Raw genomic sequence first — 17,971 nt, forward strand, 5'->3', positions numbered from 1 at the left:
ATTTATTTCATCGCTGTAGCGAACAGTTTGTACCACAAGATAGCGGAATATCGCAGGTTGCTATGTGCAGTTTTAGGGAAATTCCCCCAAGCTTGCTTTAAATCGTGAAAGTTAACAACTTGAGGACAGCTGCAAACTTTTTGAAGATTTTGGTATGAAAGTTATTAATCTCAACAGTGTTTTGTCCACGTTTCGTAACTACGCAAGCGTGTAACAAAAAAGTACATCTTTTACACATTTTTTTCTTGCCAGACAATGCGTTTGTATTTGCCAATTGCAGTGTAGAACTTTTTGAATCTTTTTGTTTGTCTATTTTGTTTTTATTCTCAATATACGGGCAACCCCTAAATGCCCCGTACTCATAAAAAGTCGGTTAAATTAATTTGTATCTGATTTTTTGGCCATTTGGGGCTCTGCAAATTTAAAATCTCTGAAAAAAAACTTAAAATTGGGCAAGGTTAACTTTTTTGTAACATTCTATTTGCACATCACACTTTCTGATTTACAGGAAAGTACGATGCACACATAGAATATTTTATTGTTTTACAGGATACATAATGCTTCATATCGATTCGCCTACTATTTGGGTATTGTAAAATTTTCAAAATGAGTGGTAGGGACTTGCGAAGTTTTGTTGTGAGTCATCGAACTCGTTATCAAGACTCAGAAGAACAAAACCACCTTGTGGCGAGGGCGATGGGTGGTTTGGCAAGTGATCGGTATCGACAGGTACTTTTTTTATTATTATCATTTTTTTTTCATTCCTAAATTTAATATAAGTCCACCAATTGAGACCTAATCTGTTTTTGCACTGTATAAAATTTCAACATTGTTCAGCTATTTCCGGCTTGGTGATTGTTCAGTGCAATTTGTGTCACTATATGTTCTCAACTGATTTTATTTTTTAATAAATATCCTTCCTAGTATTTAATTTAACTTTGTCTTTTAATGTAACTCAATAGTTCTCAAACTGTGCATCGCAACAGCCTGGTGCTTCGTTTCAATTTTCCAAGGGCGTCACAGAATAGTTCCGTTTCGTGGCTTTTTGTTGTTGTATCAATAAACACACAACTTTAATAATAAGTTTCCTCATTAACTTTCATTTGCTGGTGTGGCGCAAGTCCTGAAAACTTTTCTAGAGGCGTCGCAATAAAAAAGTTTGAGAACCATTGCTGTAACTAATTTAAGAAAGTCGTGTTTCTCCTGGTCTTGGACTACTTGGTGATGTATCACACACACATTTTACTTCTTTTCTACACATATTCTCGCACAATTTTTTTCCAGCTTGATTATGAAACTGCACGACAAAAAGCTGAACTCTACAAGTATAAAGCAAATAAATCAAGATCCAAGGTAAATTATTAATGCCTAAATTAAAATAAATGTGAAAATATAATAACATACTACAGGTCTAGGAATTAGACTGTTCTACTGGCTTATGATAAATCTGACGCTGATTATATATGTCCCCCAATTTTGGTACAGACAAACCTGGTTAATAGCACAATTCGTTTAATTGTATATTGGTTGTAAATCAAAAGTAAAGCCATTTGTTAAGAATATCTACCATTTAACTGTATAACCCAGTTAATTACAGTAAATAGCTTTGTGAATTGGTTATCCAATCACACATGTTCAAATGAACTTTGTATAATTAATTAAATTGTGATACAGTATTTTTTTGCACTAAACTGAATAACTACTGGTTTAAAATGCATTTAATCTGCCTAACATATATAAAAACTTAATACAGGTTGAAGAAATTGAGGCGAGAGCAAGTCAAACTCACGAGCAATCACTCATTAAGCAACACAACATGGTAAATGCTATTCAACACTGAAAAAAATGTATTGTTTATGTAACTTTGACTTCGCAGATTTGGCAAGATTCATTTACGGCACTATCACAGTATGATCAGATTGAAGAGGAATACAACAACATTCTGGAAGAGTTTTACAAAACTGCTGGAATCCTTGACAAAGAACTTTGCAATGAAGTTAAAAAGTAAGTTTATTTTTAGGAACACTATACACGGACTTGAAAAGTAATTTAATGCTAAACATTACTGCCAAGGTACTGGTGTATATAGAATACATCGTTCAGACGTTTGGACAATCTCTGCTGTCAAGTTTATTTTATTGTTATGTATTTGTTGATGAGTAAAAATGCTACAGATTTTGATTAAGACTTGCTGGGGAGTTTGCAGAAAATGTAATGCTGTTCAATCTTGCTTAGATCTGTTCAAGCCAGTGAAGAAGAGGTCAATAAATTTGAAGAAGCTGTCATCAGACCTCTTAACACTTTCAGAAGTGACTTGTCATTCAGGTAAAGACCGAACAAAATTGGTTGTTGTTCAATGGAACTGTACTCCAGCATTCTCAACGTACTCTTTTTTATCACTTATTTATCCTCGTTAATTAGGACCAGTAGTGTGCAAGGTTTTTTGTACTATGGCAGGTTTTAGATAGGGTTGCAAAGTCAGAGTTGTTTTTTAAAAACTATTCAACAGACTTCACAACCCTGTTTTTTGACATTATTTTCAAATCACCAGTGCAACTAATAAGTCTTCTCGAGTCCATACCTGTCACAAATTAACCCATACGTATACTCGCCCTCAACAATAAATTCTTGACATCCAATGACAGAACAATGTGTCTGTCAGTATTTGATATATTTGAATGGGAGTAATCTATGTTTCTGCTGTGGTGGGTTTTAATAGTTAATAGTGTGTTTCTTTCTACTTTGGAGAGTGTGAATTAAACTTGGTGTGGCAAATTATCACTTTTAACATAAATTTGTAAAGTTTGTTTATATGTCCTGACTAGTGTCTAACAATGGGGCCAATTTAATGACAGGCATGAAATTGTTTTCTGCATTAAGTTGCTCCCACCAAGAATGACATATATGTAATGTGTTCTTTATTGCCAGTCTACAAAATCTACACGAGTTACCCAGTAACAAATTCCTATAAGATCAGCACCTGACCGTTACCTGGTGTTTCCTGTTTTTAATCCAGTTTTACACTTCTATTTCATTACAGAACTCATCAGTTGGCTAAAACGCAGAGCACTGATGTTGAGGAAACTTCAGCTATCCGGGATGAAATAACATCAGTAAAAAAACAAAGCGAGACTGTTTATAAGTGGCTTGCCCAACAAAGGTTGACTTTTACTGAGGGAGAAGAAATTATACCTGGTTTCAAGGTAAGATTTGTTTTGTGTTTTTGTTTCATGTCAATTGACTATGTGTGGTAAAATCCGAAATACCATATCAAATGACTGTAATAACTTGATTACCGCAGTTTCTCTGGCGACAACATGACTTAGTTTTAAACATCGTTTTGAAAAAAAAGATTGTTTCAGGCTTGTAGTATTTTTTATACAGAATTTGTTGTTTTATAACTTTATCTGTTAGATATACAAATACATTTTTTTGCATTAAGGATTCTGACGTCACAATGCCGTTACTGGACCGCGCGATTCCAGTTGACGTGTTTTTCGCCGAATGTCCCATCGATGACGTAAGGAACTCGGTTCTTCAGCAATTTGTGGATTTGCAGTAAGTTATGTGGTTTTCGCAAAACTTTCTAGAATTAGCGTTACACACTTAAAAGCTGAATTATTAAGTGCAAAAGTCAATTGTAAAAGTTGCTGAAATTGTTATTACATTTGGTAGGTAATGCTTTTTTTCATTTATTAGCTAATGTTGTAAAAAAAACTTTCATTTTCTTGAATATTTGTTGGTCACACTAATCATATTTGTTGAATGTCACCTGCACACAAAAAAGTTTGTTTTGCAACATTCTGGAAGTTGCTAAATATGCCTAAAAAAGCAGTTTCTGTTAACCGATGCTCGCAAGTGTTTGAATTGTTGGTTCGAACCTCGCTTCAGCCAGGGGTGAATCGAATTCACGTCACAAATTCACTACCATTATAAATATGAGGCTTAAGCACTGTCGAATCACGGCACAATTTGGGCGAAGGGTTGTTTTACAGAAAGAGAATTTTCGATATGTGACGTACATCGAAATATTTGTTTTTAGTGGGCCAATTGACACCAACAGACAAGGTAGTAACAAAAAACGTCAATTGTACAGAAGAATCCACTTAATCGCATAACTAATTTACCAAGTTGTTTCATTCAAGTAACAGGAATATTCAATAAAACAAAAAGATGTCTTGACAAGTGATGAGCTGCAGTTTTAGTCCGAGGGATTTGACTGATAAACAGGAGTTGATTAAGATTCGTTTTGCTCAAATCTCCTAAAAAATGAAACTGTTTGCTCTTTGTGTTTTTAGCATACAGTACAACGAAAAATTCAATCAAGAAAGCTCCAGGTTACAAGAAATCGTGGCAGCAATCAGTGACCTTCCTCGACCTTGGGACGTCACGGATCAATGGACGTTCCACGTGGTCCATGAGATTTATTATCGATTCGCGCCGGAGCATTTAAAGAGAAAACTAACCGAGCTGCTTCCGGATATTTTGCGGCGACTTTTACCTGGTCGCAGTCGTTGGGATATTTTTGAGATGGATGCGATTGCCATGAAATTAAGGTACAGTGTCTAAATGTTGCGATTCTTTCTTTGAGGCTAATTTTATGAATCTGGTATAATTTTGACATGCCTTGTAAGTTGATGAACGAGAAACTAAGTTTTGTCGTTACTTGAGAGATAAAAAATATGATTTACCCAATTTGGTCCATATTCTTTTCACAATGTTGTAAGCTAACTATCCAGATCTTGTTTCTGCCACAATATGCCAGATTTTGTTCAGATAAGCTCGGTTTAAACTTTATATTTAGAGGCGACTGGGTAAAACGCAGTTGTAAAGCCTGTGTAGCTCAATTGGTAGGGCGCCATAGCCTCAGATCCTATCGTGGGATCGAATCTCCTGTCGTGGGATCGAATCCCAACGCAGGGTAGGTTTTCTAGCCAATGCTCGCTATATGGGAAAGCTTGGTAGACAGGCTTGATCCTCGCGTACTATTTAGCCCAATATGTTCTGTTTATTTCCTGAGAAAATAAGTATGTACACATTCCTTTTCTGATGTCTATTTCATGCTTATGGCTTCATAACCATTCATGTTTATAGCATATTTTTTCAACCGTAATCAACAAAAAAGCGTTTTTTTAAAAGACTTTTTTAGTTTGCAGTTTAGAAAGCAATTGTTTACAAATCGTACTTGGCTTAACCAAGCTATTATTTTTTAGATTTGCTAAATCGCGTTTGTCTTCCATTGTGGAATGCTACCAGCGCGATTTCGACAACCTGCATTCGAAAGCGTTGGCATTGTTCAACGAAGCTTCGAACTCATATAGAAAGTCACTGGGAAAAGAGGCTGCAAAACACCATCAGAGACTTGTGTGCGATCGACTTCACAGAGAACTAGCAGTAATTTTTCGTTTTTTGTGTTTGTTTACCGTCGAAGTTATTAGATGTAACATTTTACGCCGACAATTTTCGTGTTGTCAATGCAATGCATTTGAATTGTAAAATATTCCGTTCCATTCATAGAAATAAAGAAAATTTAGAAGTTAAACAAGAAAATTAATATAGCAATTAGTAGGGATGTGCCAAAACTGCAAATGTTCTGTTTGGTCGAGCACCGAGCATCTCACTTTAATGCTCGATGCTCGGCCGAGCACGCTCGGCGCATCATGACGTCACAAAAATCCCCTTTTTACGTTTTAGCTCTACACGACCTCTTACGTCACCGGCAGTGTTTTATTAAGTTTTGTTTTATTAAGCCCATAAAGTACGCATTTTTCCACCATCTATAGTGCATTTGAAAAATCTTTTGTTTTTGTTCATAGACACCCTTTAGAACACTAGTTACACATGTTAGCAGGATATGAATATGCAAATTTAACGCTCGGGTTAGTTTGTGCAACCGCTCGGCCGAGCACCCAGCGTTAAAAACAGCGATGCTCGGTACCGAGTACTCGGGTTCTGGCTCGGCTCGGCCCATCCCTAGCAATTAGGCAAAAATAAACAGAACGTAATTCAACATTTGAGCGTTAAATAAACAGAACCAAAGTTTGCCATTTACCAGTTTTCATGTTAGCTGCCTCCTAGCATATTGCTTTTTTTCTATTTTGTGTTTTTACTTTTTACAGGAGATGCGCAACATCCAATCTGAAATGATGCGAATCGAGACGATTCTTGCGGAGGAAAAAAGAATGAAAGAGGAGGTGATGCGGGAGAGGGATAGACAGCGGATGGAAGCAAAAAGGAAAAAGGTAATACGGACAATATCCGGTTAATCGCATAACCATTTTTTTCATCTGATTGAGCGGAGACGTAATTGGCTGCGTTTTCACGATCTAAAAATGGTCGTTATGGTATCGTCAATTAAATTTGTTTGTTTTTTTCAGCAAAAATAGCATTAATGAATAAACAAAATATAATCAAAACAACAACTTTTGAATGTTTTTACCATTATTTTGATTCTACTGGATTACCAATATGATGTACTTTTTAAATTAAATTGTCTCATATTTTTAAATCTTGTATGTTACAGATCCACCAAAAAGTGTCTGAGTTTCATCAACGCAGAACGAATGAGAACGAAATGAGGCGACGGCAAAACGAACGAAGGCTAAACGAACTGAAAGCTCAATTGGAGAAACAAAGAAAACACGATAAAATAAGGTAGAGCTTCATGCCCAGTTTCTGTGCTGTAAGTATTAACGAAAAAAAACTTTTTTTAATTAACTGTTTAGTACGAATTTATTATTGGCACGTCGTGGCCAAATACTGATTTATTATTTTGGTTTCTGCACTCTGACCTTTAACCCTAGTTCACAATTAGGTCCCAAAAAGTGAAACTGTTTGTTTCCAGACGTTTTATTATCTGCTAGTTGGTGTAACGCAGCGTATTTAAAACATTTTTTAGGGGTTCGCCTTTTTATCAGCAAATATTGCTCTTTTTGTCCACAAGGACTGCTTAAGCGAGGGATACAAACCTAAATGCTAAAAAAATATTATGTGTATGTAGGATTGTAGGGTTCCTCATTTGTTTTTAAAATGTTCCCCAAAATCCCAGATTGTAAACGAATGTTGTTAAAACTGAATAAACACTTGAAATCGTTGTGCCCAGGGTAAAACAACGCGAGCTGATGCACAAAGAACGGCTGGAGGAAGCTGCCAAGATTTTAAAGATGAAAGAGGAGGAGGAAAAACGGAGATTGGAGCGGTTGGATGCTCTCAGGAGCACGGTAGCATTGTGACGTCACATAGCAACTATTTAGCAAAATCACAACCAACGTTTCGTCAGGTTGCTGTACAAGCTGAAGCCAATCCACAGCGTATGGTGCAAGACACAACAGCCAGCAAGGCACGTGTTGGCGTGGGAACCAATCAGGACGTGGATATACAAGCGCCATTGTTTCGTCTGCACGGTTACAATCAAACACAGGTGAAGTTATTTTTGTTCGACTGAAAATACTGTGCTTACTTGGTAGTTCACAGTACGCCAGGCTTACAATATAGGTGTTGTACCGAATCAACCGGTCACCAAGCATTCCCATATAGCAAGGCGTAGGCTAGCTTGCGGTGGGATTCGAACCCATTCAGCCTGCGGTAGGATTCGAACCCACGACAGGAGTCTTTCCGGGAGTCGCGACTTACCACCTGATTTACGCAGGCTCAGCCCGTCGAAAGTCTAATCGCAATTTGTATTTAAAACGCATCTCACAGTTCATTTACTTTTGATGTTGCCTTTTGAATAAGAAGCAATCTGAAAATTGTAATAAATATGTTGTTTTTCCCAATGGATTGAAATTTAAATACGTTTCATGGAGTGTGAGGTTTTGTAATTCGTTTTTTTTTTGCCGCTTAATCACCTCATACAACTGTTCATCAGGCGACCGTATAGTCGAATGCTAGTTTAACGAAGTACCGGATAAAGATGACATTTTACACTAAAGTGCATCTACCAGAAGAAGTTTCATACATCGTTAGTTGGTACTTTTCATAGTACACCAAACCAACCTGCCCGAAAAGCACGACGTTGTTTTTTTATTGTTAGATTTGAGTATTTAAAACTTTGTGGGTCGTTTGATAACATGTTAAACGTTTCAATCAGGGTTTCCTAACCAGACGGTACACAAAACCCGTTAGATTACAAAACACGAATAACATACATGCAAAACATCAATAAATACGAAAAACGGTTGCCAATTTTGCTTTTTAAAATTTATGTCAACGATTACAGTTTCATTGTCAGTCATTGTAAATGGAGAAATGGGAACAAAGAAATTTTACAAAAACTTAAGGGGCTTATATGTTAATAACCAATTGCTTTAGATCGAACAAGACCGTCGTGTTCGCGCCGAGGAAGCCTTGAGAAAAGCTGGTTTAATCAACAGCGATTATGCAAGGCAGGTTTTATCTACCCTGATCCCACCTACTGTGCCACGCCCAGATGCATTCTCCAAAGCCGTCCAATCAGCGTTCAGCAACACAAACACGTGACAATGTAGTGGTGAGCCGGTTGTACTGCACCCAATCACCACTGTTGGTAGCATGTTGCACGAAAGTTGTTTATTTTGTACAAAAAAACAATAATTGCCTATGGGACATTGCAGTGGACACTTTAGGTGATTTTCTGAAGAAAAAACAAACGGATTTATTATGTATAAAACTGTCATTTTATACAAGTTTTTGTTAGAAATCTTTAAGCGTGTAAAATAAAGAGAGCATAGTTTATCAGCAAATATATGCTAGAATACTTTTGCACTGTGTTGACTGATGTGGCATTAAATCTGTTTTCATATGAATTTCGTAATGGTGTTTAAAGAGTTTAACTATATTGCTACAACTAGAGTTGTAATCGGGCCGGGCTTTTCAGGCTTGGGTTTCTTGAAAAAACGGACTTGATCCGAGCCTGACTTTACACTCTGTGTCAGTATTTTATTAAATAAATTTAAACAGCTAAGTAGCCATTTGCTGGACCTGACCTAATGCCAAACATCCCAAAAACGCCTTGTTTAAGACCAATTGTCTATTGTTGTGGTTGTTTTGATCTTTTTTGAGGCTGCAATATATAGGCATGTCAATCAAACTTTCGGGCCTAAAGGGGCTTCTCGAAAACGATTCTGGTTCGGGCCGGGTTTCGGGCTTGTACTTACGGGTTCGGGCTCCAGTTTTAGACCCGTTTACAACTCTGGCTACAACAGACCCAATATATTCAGTCAAAGTGCTGTGCAGTTTTTATCCAAGTAACGAACCAGATTTTTGTACGTGTGACTTAAGGGTTTAAACTGGAATAAAAAAAACTGGTTTGATGCAGGCCTGACTTGACACTGCGTCACATACGTGTTGCGATTTCGCCTTTTAATGGTATATTTTTTACTTTTTTGGTAATCTAACTATTGTTGGTGTTTTTTAATTTCCGCTCGGGCTTGTAGATCTTGCCACAACCACCAAGCATTCGCAATTTTGTTGCTGGGTATGCCTTCAATCTTGTTGTATGATGCCTAACACTGTGACTTGGCTTTATTGCAGTACCTTAAAAACACCAGAGTATGAACCAAAGTATTGGCAAATTTTGCTTCAACCCGTCTACTACCTAGCCTAATATCATGGCTTCGTGGCATCTCTCTGTAACGCTTGTAAAACCAAACTTCGCAAAAGTGAGTTTTCTTTACTGTTTCGATCTTTGATGAATTTCTCTAAAAAGGTACTGGAAATTTAACATTGGGTAGAAGGGCCTTTAGTTGCGGCATTATGCTAACTTCATGAAGATCATTAGCAAGATTTGACTAGCATTAGAAAATGTTTTTGCTGCTAATGTGTAACACACCCAAATCTGTAACACGCATTAAAGTGTCCGGTTTTGCGTCTACAGGTTTCATTTGGTGTTTTGCATTTCTAGGAAACAATGTTTTGTTTCGCGTAGTCAACGCGGCGATAGTATTTTGCCTGGAGTCGCGTTTTTCTTTTTCATTAAAGCGCAATGTGTGAACAAAACATGTGTAGTCAGACGAAACGCTAAGTCAACCGGTATACGGAATTTCCAGGAAAATATCAGGGCGTTTTTTGCTGTCTCATAGTCCATCGGTAGATGTTTGTCAGCTATACTGTTTAATGAGGCCATTTGTGGCCATTGCTGTTTAATGGGGCCATTGTATAGCTGCCTGTAATCAAAAGAAATAAGTTTACCTTTAAAATGTTTTACAACAGGTCAAAAACACTTGGCTGATGGATGCCTCTCTACAATCTTGTTTCACAACCTTTTGGGAGTTACTAAAAATTAAGTTTAATCAGTATTATTTCCTTGATGCTAAGCTAAATGCAGTGCCAGTCGTATGAGCAAAATTTCAGTCTATTTCGACATTAAATAAATTGGCAGGAAAAATGCTAGCAGACAAAGTCTGGCGGTCGTATGTATTAGTCTTTGCCTCTTGCACTTACACAACTATTAGATGCAGCACAGACCGGTGTTACTCTGTTTTTTTACCTATATTGGATGAACCACTATGGTATTGGATATACAGAGGTGTACCAAGTTTTCGGGCCCTACCATGTCGGCTATGCACGTAGCAAAGTTTTAACTTTTTTTGCTCCGCATTTAATAACTTACGTTCAGTCTATAGAACGGACAAAAGAAAGTTGGCCACAGGAAATTTTATTGGACTTACTTGATACATAAAGCATTAATCAAAATTAAGCATGTCTATGAAGACAGAATTAAATTTAAACGTCAATCATTTGAATGTATAAACCAGTGGTTCTCAACCAGGGCCCATGGCCCCCGGGGGGGGGGGGGGGGGGGGGGGCACAAGCTGTGTTCCGGGGGCCACGGGTGTAGATTCACCAGAAACACTTACTACAAGCCTTTTTTTGATAACTTTAACTTTATTCCTAATTTAATCGACTATTGTACACACTATTTGTCTATATTGAGGTTTTTCATGATGATGGATTCTTGTTTACTCTATTCGACCTGTTTGAAAGCCGGTCCGCGATCAAATTTTAGTTTTAAAACGGTCCGCAGAACAAAATAGGTTGTCGACTCCTGCTTTTTGGCATTCGCCATTCTTACATAGCCTAAAAACGTCATTCATTTTATTGTGTAAAATTCGGTTAAAGTTTTTTCGTTCTAAAGCGCACACAAACCAAAATAAGTCGATTTCAATTTTGCTTAAAGCCGAGCTCCACGCACTTGAAAATGCGGAGTATGAATTAAAGTCTTTTTTTAACATTTTAATGCAACCGAGGGGTAACAGAAGCAAACACCAACTAATCTGTATGATTTTGCCCAACTTTCCTTCCAAAACCGCTGTTTATTTGCAGAGTATTTTTTTCACGGGGTTCGAACCCAGGACACTCCCAGGGACGAATCCCAATCAGTTTTTTTATGTCTGTATGTGGGTCAGGCGCGCTAGACCATTCGGTCAATTTCCTGTCCCATTTCTTCTGTTTATCTTCACACCGTAGCAGCCGACGCCACCATGTGTCCGAAAACAGCCGCGGGAGCATCACGTGACCTGACTTCAAGGAAACAAGATATTACTGAAGATGTAAACGTATTTAGGTTATACTTTTGGTTCTAAGTTTGAAGGCAACTAAGTTTTTTTTTAATATCTCGTTTTACATGTATTTTTTTTTAAATCTCTTTTGTTTTTAGCTTACATTGTCAGAATCTGCAAACTAGCAGAAAAAATGTAATAATAAGAAACCCTACTTAAAGTATCTGCACAAACAAAGGCAATTATTTGTATGCCTCCTACATTTAATAGTGTTTTGCAAAATTTAAAACTGTTTTAGCAGAAAAATGAAAAGATACTCTCGTGCAGCGGATCAAGAACTTTGCAATCTATATATCGTTCATTTGATTTGGAATTATTTACTCTGCGGGAAACTTACTATGCGTTACTTTTCTTCTGTGGTTATGTCGCTGCTCTCAATGTTTCCGCCTTCAATTTGATTCCATACGGACTGAAAGGCGAGTAATTTTTGTAGTAAAACAAATTATGGGAAAACAACATGCAACAATTCACTATTACGGGAAAACAACATGCAACAATTTTCTCCAATTATTTCGAGTACAAAAAGTAGTTGTCTCTAAAGGCAACTCAAAGAAAAGTTTTCAATTCAATGCTTTTCAAACTGTTTCTCCGTTTCATGTTTAAAACAACCAATGCTGTAAAAACATTGGGCTAAATTGTTTATCCTCGTCGGTTAAATAAGTTAGCATGGGCGATTTTTTTAGTAATTTTTTCCAATTATTTGCAAATGCTCTAAACGCGCTGGTGTTGGCACCGACTTTGAGAACCACTGATATAATAAAACTAAAATAAAAATTTAGGTGTTTTTTGTTTTGAGTTTAGGGACACAAAAACGACAAGAATTGACTTCATGCCTTGCTTTTCTCTTCTATAATTGATAGTAACTCTGGGTTCGGTGTCAGTTGCGAAATCGGTGCACAACTTATCGTAGGTACACTCTTCCACAAAATACCGATATCAAAAACCAAATTTTTCGTGGTAGGTGAAATACTTTACTTTAATTTGTAGCAGGGTTGTAAGTAACCTTAAAGGTCAGGCCAAAACATAGAAGTACAAGCCCAAAACCCAGTATGAACCCAAAAATATATTATACAAGCCAGAATTATGCTAAAGGTTGCGTTATCCGCTCTGCTACTGATTTTCCTCCCCTTTTTGCGACCCTACGTCACTTTGATGACGTCATGTGTTCTGATTGGTCTGCTAGAGGGCACTACAGATGGTATCCTGGTGAATTTCTTTGCGGAAATTTTCGTCCCCAAGTATTTTGCCTCCATCAATTCGTACGCGGCTTTATTCGGATACATGTTCACTTCAATTTTTAACCTGCTAACTGGTAAGCAATTTGACATTTCAGCGTTGAAATCTAAAATACCCACAGTACGTTTGTTAGTTTGGTCCCACAGTTGTAAGATGGACCGAAATTGGAACCTGAACTTGGTCCAAACCCAAATTTCAAAAATCAAAACTAAAAATAGGCCCGAAAGTTGTGAATCGCGGTACAAATAAAATTAATTGAAAAGCGAGGTCCGAATGTAGCCATTCTAAACAAACCTGGCTCAAACCCGACCCGAAAGCCCGGCCCGGTATATAGCTCTGCTTGGTGCAGCAGAAAAAAGTTCATTTGCTTGTTAACGTGTTTTGAAGTTCAGGCAATACACAGTCTCCTTCCAACTTCTTTGAAAGTATGATAAACAGACAAAATAGAACATGAAAGGAATTATTCATTGATACTCTTGGGGTCACATTACTAACGGGATCCACTTGTATTTGACATAAAAATCGTTAAGATAATAATTACCGACACTTTATCTTAACTTGATAAATTAAACAAGAAAAAGTAACTCTTTCTTTCTTTCTTTCTTAGTCTCAATACTGCATTCGGCAGTAATCCCTGTTAGATTGCCGCTGAGTGGCGCTAAACATTTTAGTTCCGTCAACCGGGGACACGGTGAACCCCAAGTTGCACTGCAACAGTTATAGAGGTACATGGGTACCAACGTTTACATATGAGTTAAAACAGCGTTCTATAAGGGTAAGTAATTTGTAGTGTGTGTACGATGACTTCGTATGTCCATTTCAAACTTTCAACTTACATTTGTGATTTTTGAGCTTACAACTAAGGTAACCGGACTAAAAACACCTATAACATCAATTATAAGGATGAATGGAACAGGGTGCATAAAATTCAAAAAATGTTGAAAAGGACTGATCTAGAAAACTGAAGGTCCAACCGTGTCCACTGCCTGCAACTATTTACAGCTCAAAAAGCAGAATGTTCTTTGTTTTGTGTTTGAACTATTATCATCATATCCTAATTATTTTATCAAGGTGTGATCGTTGACCAGACCCGAAACTTATCCAACGTGTTTTATGTTGGAGCTGCGATGCATTCAATGACGGCTGTGATGTTGCTGCATTTTCGACACAAAGAATATCAAGCGATTGCGACGTGACGACAGCAGCAAGCATGTTTAAACATCAGCTTGACCGCTGTCCTTTGACAACTATATGAGTTTTAAATTGTTTAATACATTTTTACGACCACAGTTTTTTTATAGAAAACATCTTGCAATATTTAAAATCAAAAAAGGAGTAGCGGGTGTATTGAATGTGACACAAATGGATAATGCAAAAAACATGCAGATAAAAGTGTTAATTTTTTATCTTTGCTTGGGAACGACCCCTTTACAGCGCAGTTACAGAAAATATATGCAATATATTTGAACATTACAAAGAGTTCATGATGAAAATTAACTTGACCTTGCTACAGCAAGCCGTTAAACTGTGTAAGCTACATTTACCTTTGAAATTAGAAAACTTTCATATTATTTTGACTCGATACGATATGAGACATGCTTTTTCTGCATACTAATTATTCGGATTGTTATTTCTTCTTTTTTATCATGAATTTCTGCAATTCAACAAAATAAACAGCGTTTATCTTGTGTTTTGAAGCAGGTGAGTTAGGGGAAAACAAAAATTGTCCATCAATATTTTGGTTTTTTTTTAAATTGACAAAACCAGATTTTTATTCAACATTTCCACTCAGAAAAATCGAGGATCGGCAGGACCACCGAAAACCGGATTTTTTTTCGATTTTTTGACAACCAAAAAGCGAAAAAACGGAAAGGCTATAGCCTTAGGTTTTCTCCAAAAATCGGCTCGAAATTTTCGATTTTAAAAACCGGTTTGAACCGGTTTGGAGGTTCGGTAGGAGGCAGAAACCGGTCAAAACCGGTTTGAAACTGGAATATTCCGGTAAAAACCCACCGAAAACCGGAGTTTTCTTTGAATTTTTGATCCCCAAAAATCGAAAAAACGGAAAGGCCATAGCCTTAGGTTTTCTTCAAAAATCGGGTCGAAATTTTTGATTTAAAAAACCGGTTTATACCGGTTTGGAGGTTCGGTAGGAGGCAGAAACCGGTCAAAACCGGTTTGAAACTGGAATATTCCGGTAAAAACCCACCAAAAACCGGATTTTTCTTTGAATTTTTGACCCCCAAAAATCGAAAAAACGGAAAGGCTATAGCCTTAGGTTTTTTTCAAAAATCGGGTCGAAATTTTCGATTTAAAAAACCGGTTTAAACCGGTTTGGAGGTTCGGTAGGAGGCAGAAACCGGTCAAAACCGGTTTGAAACTGGAATATTCCGGTAAAAACCAACCAAAAACCGGATTTTTCTTTGAATTTTTGACCCCCAAAAATCGAAAAAACGGAAAGGCTATAGCCTTAGGTTTTCTTCAAAAATCGGGTCGAAATTTTCGATTTAAAAAACCGGTTCAAACCGGTTTGGAGGTTCGGTAGGAGGCAAAAACCGGTCAAAACCGGTTTGAAACTGGAATATTCCGGTAAAAACCAACCAAAAACCTGATTTTTCTTTGAATTTTTGACCCCCAAAAATCGAAAAAACGGGAAGGCTGTAGCCTTAGGTTTTTTTCAAAAATCGAGTCAAAATTTTCGATTTTAAAAACCGGTTTGAACCGGTTTGGAGGTTCGGTAGGAGGCAAAAACCGGTCAAAACCGGTTTGAAACTGGAATATTCCGGTAAAAACCCACTCATAACCGGATTTTTCTTTGAATTTTTGACCCCCAAAAATCGAAAAAACGGAAAGGACATAGCCTTAGGTTTTCTTCAAAAATCGGGTCGAAATTTTCGATTTAAAAAACCGGTTTATACCGGTTTGGAGGTTCGGTAGGAGGCAGAAACCGGTCAAAACCGGTTTGAAACTGGAATATTCCGGTAAAAACCCACCAAAAACCGGATTTTTCTTTGAATTTTTGACCCCCAAAAATCGAAAAAACGGAAAGGCTATAGCCTTAGGGTTTTTTCAAAAATCGGGTCAAAATTTTCGATTTTAAAAACCGATTTGAACCGGTTTGGAGGTTCGGTAGGAGGCAGAAACCGATCAAAACCGGTTTGAAACTGGAATATTCCGGTAAAAACCCACCAAAAACCGGATTTTTCTTTGAATTTTTGACCCCCCAAAAATCGAAAAAACGGAAAGGCTATAGCCTTAGGTTTTCTTCAAAAATCGGGTCGAAATTTTCGATTTAAAAAACCGGTTCAAACCGGTTTGGAGGTTCGGTAGGAGGCAAAAACCGGTCAAAACCGGTTTGAAACTGGAATATTCCGGTAAAAACCCACCAAAAACCGGATTTTTCTTTGAATTTTTGACCCCCAAAAATCTAAAAAACGGGAAGGCTGTAGCCTTAGGTTTTTTTCAAAAATCGAGTCAAAATTTTCGATTTTAAAAACCGGTTTGAACCGGTTTGGAGGTTCGGTAGGAGGCAGAAACCGGTGAAAACCGGTTTGAAACTGGAATATTCCGGTAAAAACCCACTCATAACCGGATTTTTCTTTGAATTTTTGACCCCCAAAAATCGAAAAAACGGAAAGGACATAGCCTTAGGTTTTCTTCAAAAATCGGGTCGAAATTTTCGATTTAAAAAACCGGTTTATACCGGTTTGGAGGTTCGGTAGGAGGCAGAAACCGGTCAAAACCGGTTTGAAACTGGAATATTCCGGTAAAAACCCACCAAAAACCGGATTTTTCTTTGAATTTTTGACCCCCAAAAATCGAAAAAACGGAAAGGCTATAGCCTTAGGCTATTTTCAAAAATCGGGTCGAAATTTTCGATTTTAAAAACCGATTTGAACCGGTTTGGAGGTTCGGTAGGAGGCAGAAACCGATCAAAACCGGTTTGAAACTGGAATATTCCGGTGAAAACCCACCGAAAACCGGATTTTTCTTCGATTTTTTGACCCCCAAAATCGAAAAAACGGAAAGGCCTTAGGTTTTTTTCAAAAATCGGGTCAAAATTTTCGATTTTAAAAACCGATTTGAACCGGTTTGGAGGTTCGGTAGGAGGCAGAAACCGATCAAAACCGGTTTGAAACTGGAATATTCCGGTAAAAAAACACCGAAAACCGGATTTTTCTTCGATTTTTTGACCTCCAAAATCGAAAAATCGGAAAGCCTTGGGTTTTCTTCAAAAATCGGGTCAAAATTTTCGATTTTAAAAACCGGTTTGAACCGGTTTGAACCGGTTTGGAGGTTCGGTAGGAGGCAGAAACCGATCAAAACCGGTTTGAAACTGGAATATTCCGGTAAAAACCCACCAAAAACCGGATTTTTCTTTGAATTTTTGACCCCCCAAAAATCGAAAAAACGGAAAGGCTATAGCCTTAGGTTTTCTTCAAAAATCGGGTCGAAATTTTCGATTTAAAAAACCGGTTCAAACCGGTTTGGAGGTTCGGTAGGAGGCAAAAACCGGTCAAAACCGGTTTGAAACTGGAATATTCCGGTAAAAACCCACCAAAAACCGGATTTTTCTTTGAATTTTTGACCCCCAAAAATCGAAAAAACGGGAAGGCTGTAGCCTTAGGTTTTTTTCAAAAATCGAGTCAAAATTTTCGATTTTAAAAACCGGTTTGAACCGGTTTGGAGGTTCGGTAGGAGGCAGAAACCGGTGAAAACCGGTTTGAAACTGGAATATTCCGGTAAAAACCCACTCATAACCGGATTTTTCTTTGAATTTTTGACCCCCAAAAATCGAAAAAACGGAAAGGACATAGCCTTAGGTTTTCTTCAAAAATCGGGTCGAAATTTTCGATTTAAAAAACCGGTTTATACCGGTTTGGAGGTTCGGTAGGAGGCAGAAACCGGTCAAAACCGGTTTGAAACTGGAATATTCCGGTAAAAACCCACCAAAAACCGGATTTTTCTTTGAATTTTTGACCCCCAAAAATCGAAAAAACGGAAAGGCTATAGCCTTAGGCTATTTTCAAAAATCGGGTCGAAATTTTCGATTTTAAAAACCGATTTGAACCGGTTTGGAGGTTCGGTAGGAGGCAGAAACCGATCAAAACCGGTTTGAAACTGGAATATTCCGGTGAAAACCCACCGAAAACCGGATTTTTCTTCGATTTTTTGACCCCCAAAATCGAAAAAACGGA

At 37.5% G+C, this 17,971-nt stretch overlaps 2 protein-coding genes across 6 annotated transcripts; both read left to right on the forward strand.

Moving 5' to 3' along the window:
* The first annotated feature begins 125 nt into the window (after window positions 1-125).
* LOC145207893 (coiled-coil domain-containing protein 148-like) lies at window positions 126-8,783 on the forward strand. Its single transcript, XM_080078825.1, has 15 exons — window positions 126-152; window positions 550-729; window positions 1,285-1,353; window positions 1,754-1,819; window positions 1,877-2,004; window positions 2,236-2,325; window positions 3,041-3,203; window positions 3,443-3,558; window positions 4,299-4,556; window positions 5,214-5,394; window positions 6,120-6,242; window positions 6,524-6,654; window positions 7,103-7,220; window positions 7,280-7,420; window positions 8,311-8,783. The coding sequence occupies exons 2-15, from the start codon at window positions 607-609 to the stop codon at window positions 8,476-8,478; spliced, it is 1,875 nt and encodes a 624-aa protein (XP_079934951.1). The 5' UTR covers window positions 126-152; window positions 550-606; the 3' UTR covers window positions 8,479-8,783.
* A 2,307-nt stretch (window positions 8,784-11,090) lies between these two features.
* Window positions 11,091-14,461, forward strand: LOC145207986 (uncharacterized). 5 transcript variants are annotated; one of them, XM_080078865.1, is made up of 4 exons: window positions 11,091-11,534; window positions 11,776-11,953; window positions 13,381-13,498; window positions 13,845-14,461. In XM_080078865.1, exons 1-3 carry the CDS (start codon window positions 11,460-11,462, stop codon window positions 13,494-13,496), a joined length of 369 nt encoding a protein of 122 aa, XP_079934991.1. In that variant the 5' UTR covers window positions 11,091-11,459; the 3' UTR covers window positions 13,497-13,498; window positions 13,845-14,461. The 5 variants fall into 5 exon arrangements, with proteins under 5 accessions (XP_079934991.1, XP_079934986.1, XP_079934987.1 ...); XM_080078860.1 differs by lacking the exon at window positions 13,381-13,498 and having other exon boundaries at window positions 11,153-11,534; XM_080078861.1 differs by lacking the exon at window positions 13,381-13,498 and having other exon boundaries at window positions 11,155-11,534; window positions 11,779-11,953.
* Window positions 14,462-17,971: the final 3,510 nt, after the last annotated feature.

Source organism: Phallusia mammillata, chromosome 1 (assembly GCF_965637545.1).
Source record: "Phallusia mammillata chromosome 1, kaPhaMamm4.hap1.1, whole genome shotgun sequence".
Classification (NCBI taxonomy): Eukaryota; Metazoa; Chordata; class Ascidiacea; order Phlebobranchia; family Ascidiidae; genus Phallusia; species Phallusia mammillata.

Excerpts from the sequence above, each read along its gene's own strand:
- LOC145207893 (XM_080078825.1), top strand. The coding sequence starts at position 607 with ATGAGTGGTAGGGACTTGCGAAGTTTTGTTGTGAGTCATCGAACTCGT. Across the intron at positions 730-1,284 it reads CAAGTGATCGGTATCGACAG|CTTGATTATGAAACTGCACG; the intron begins GTACTTTTTTTA and ends ATTTTTTTCCAG. Across the intron at positions 7,421-8,310 it reads ACGGTTACAATCAAACACAG|ATCGAACAAGACCGTCGTGT; the intron begins GTGAAGTTATTT and ends CAATTGCTTTAG.
- LOC145207986 (XM_080078860.1), top strand. The coding sequence starts at position 11,460 with ATGTGTCCGAAAACAGCCGCGGGAGCATCACGTGACCTGACTTCAAGG. Across the intron at positions 11,535-11,775 it reads ATATTACTGAAGATGTAAAC|CAGAAAAATGAAAAGATACT; the intron begins GTATTTAGGTTA and ends AAACTGTTTTAG. Across the intron at positions 11,954-13,844 it reads GATTCCATACGGACTGAAAG|GTGTGATCGTTGACCAGACC; the intron begins GCGAGTAATTTT and ends TATTTTATCAAG.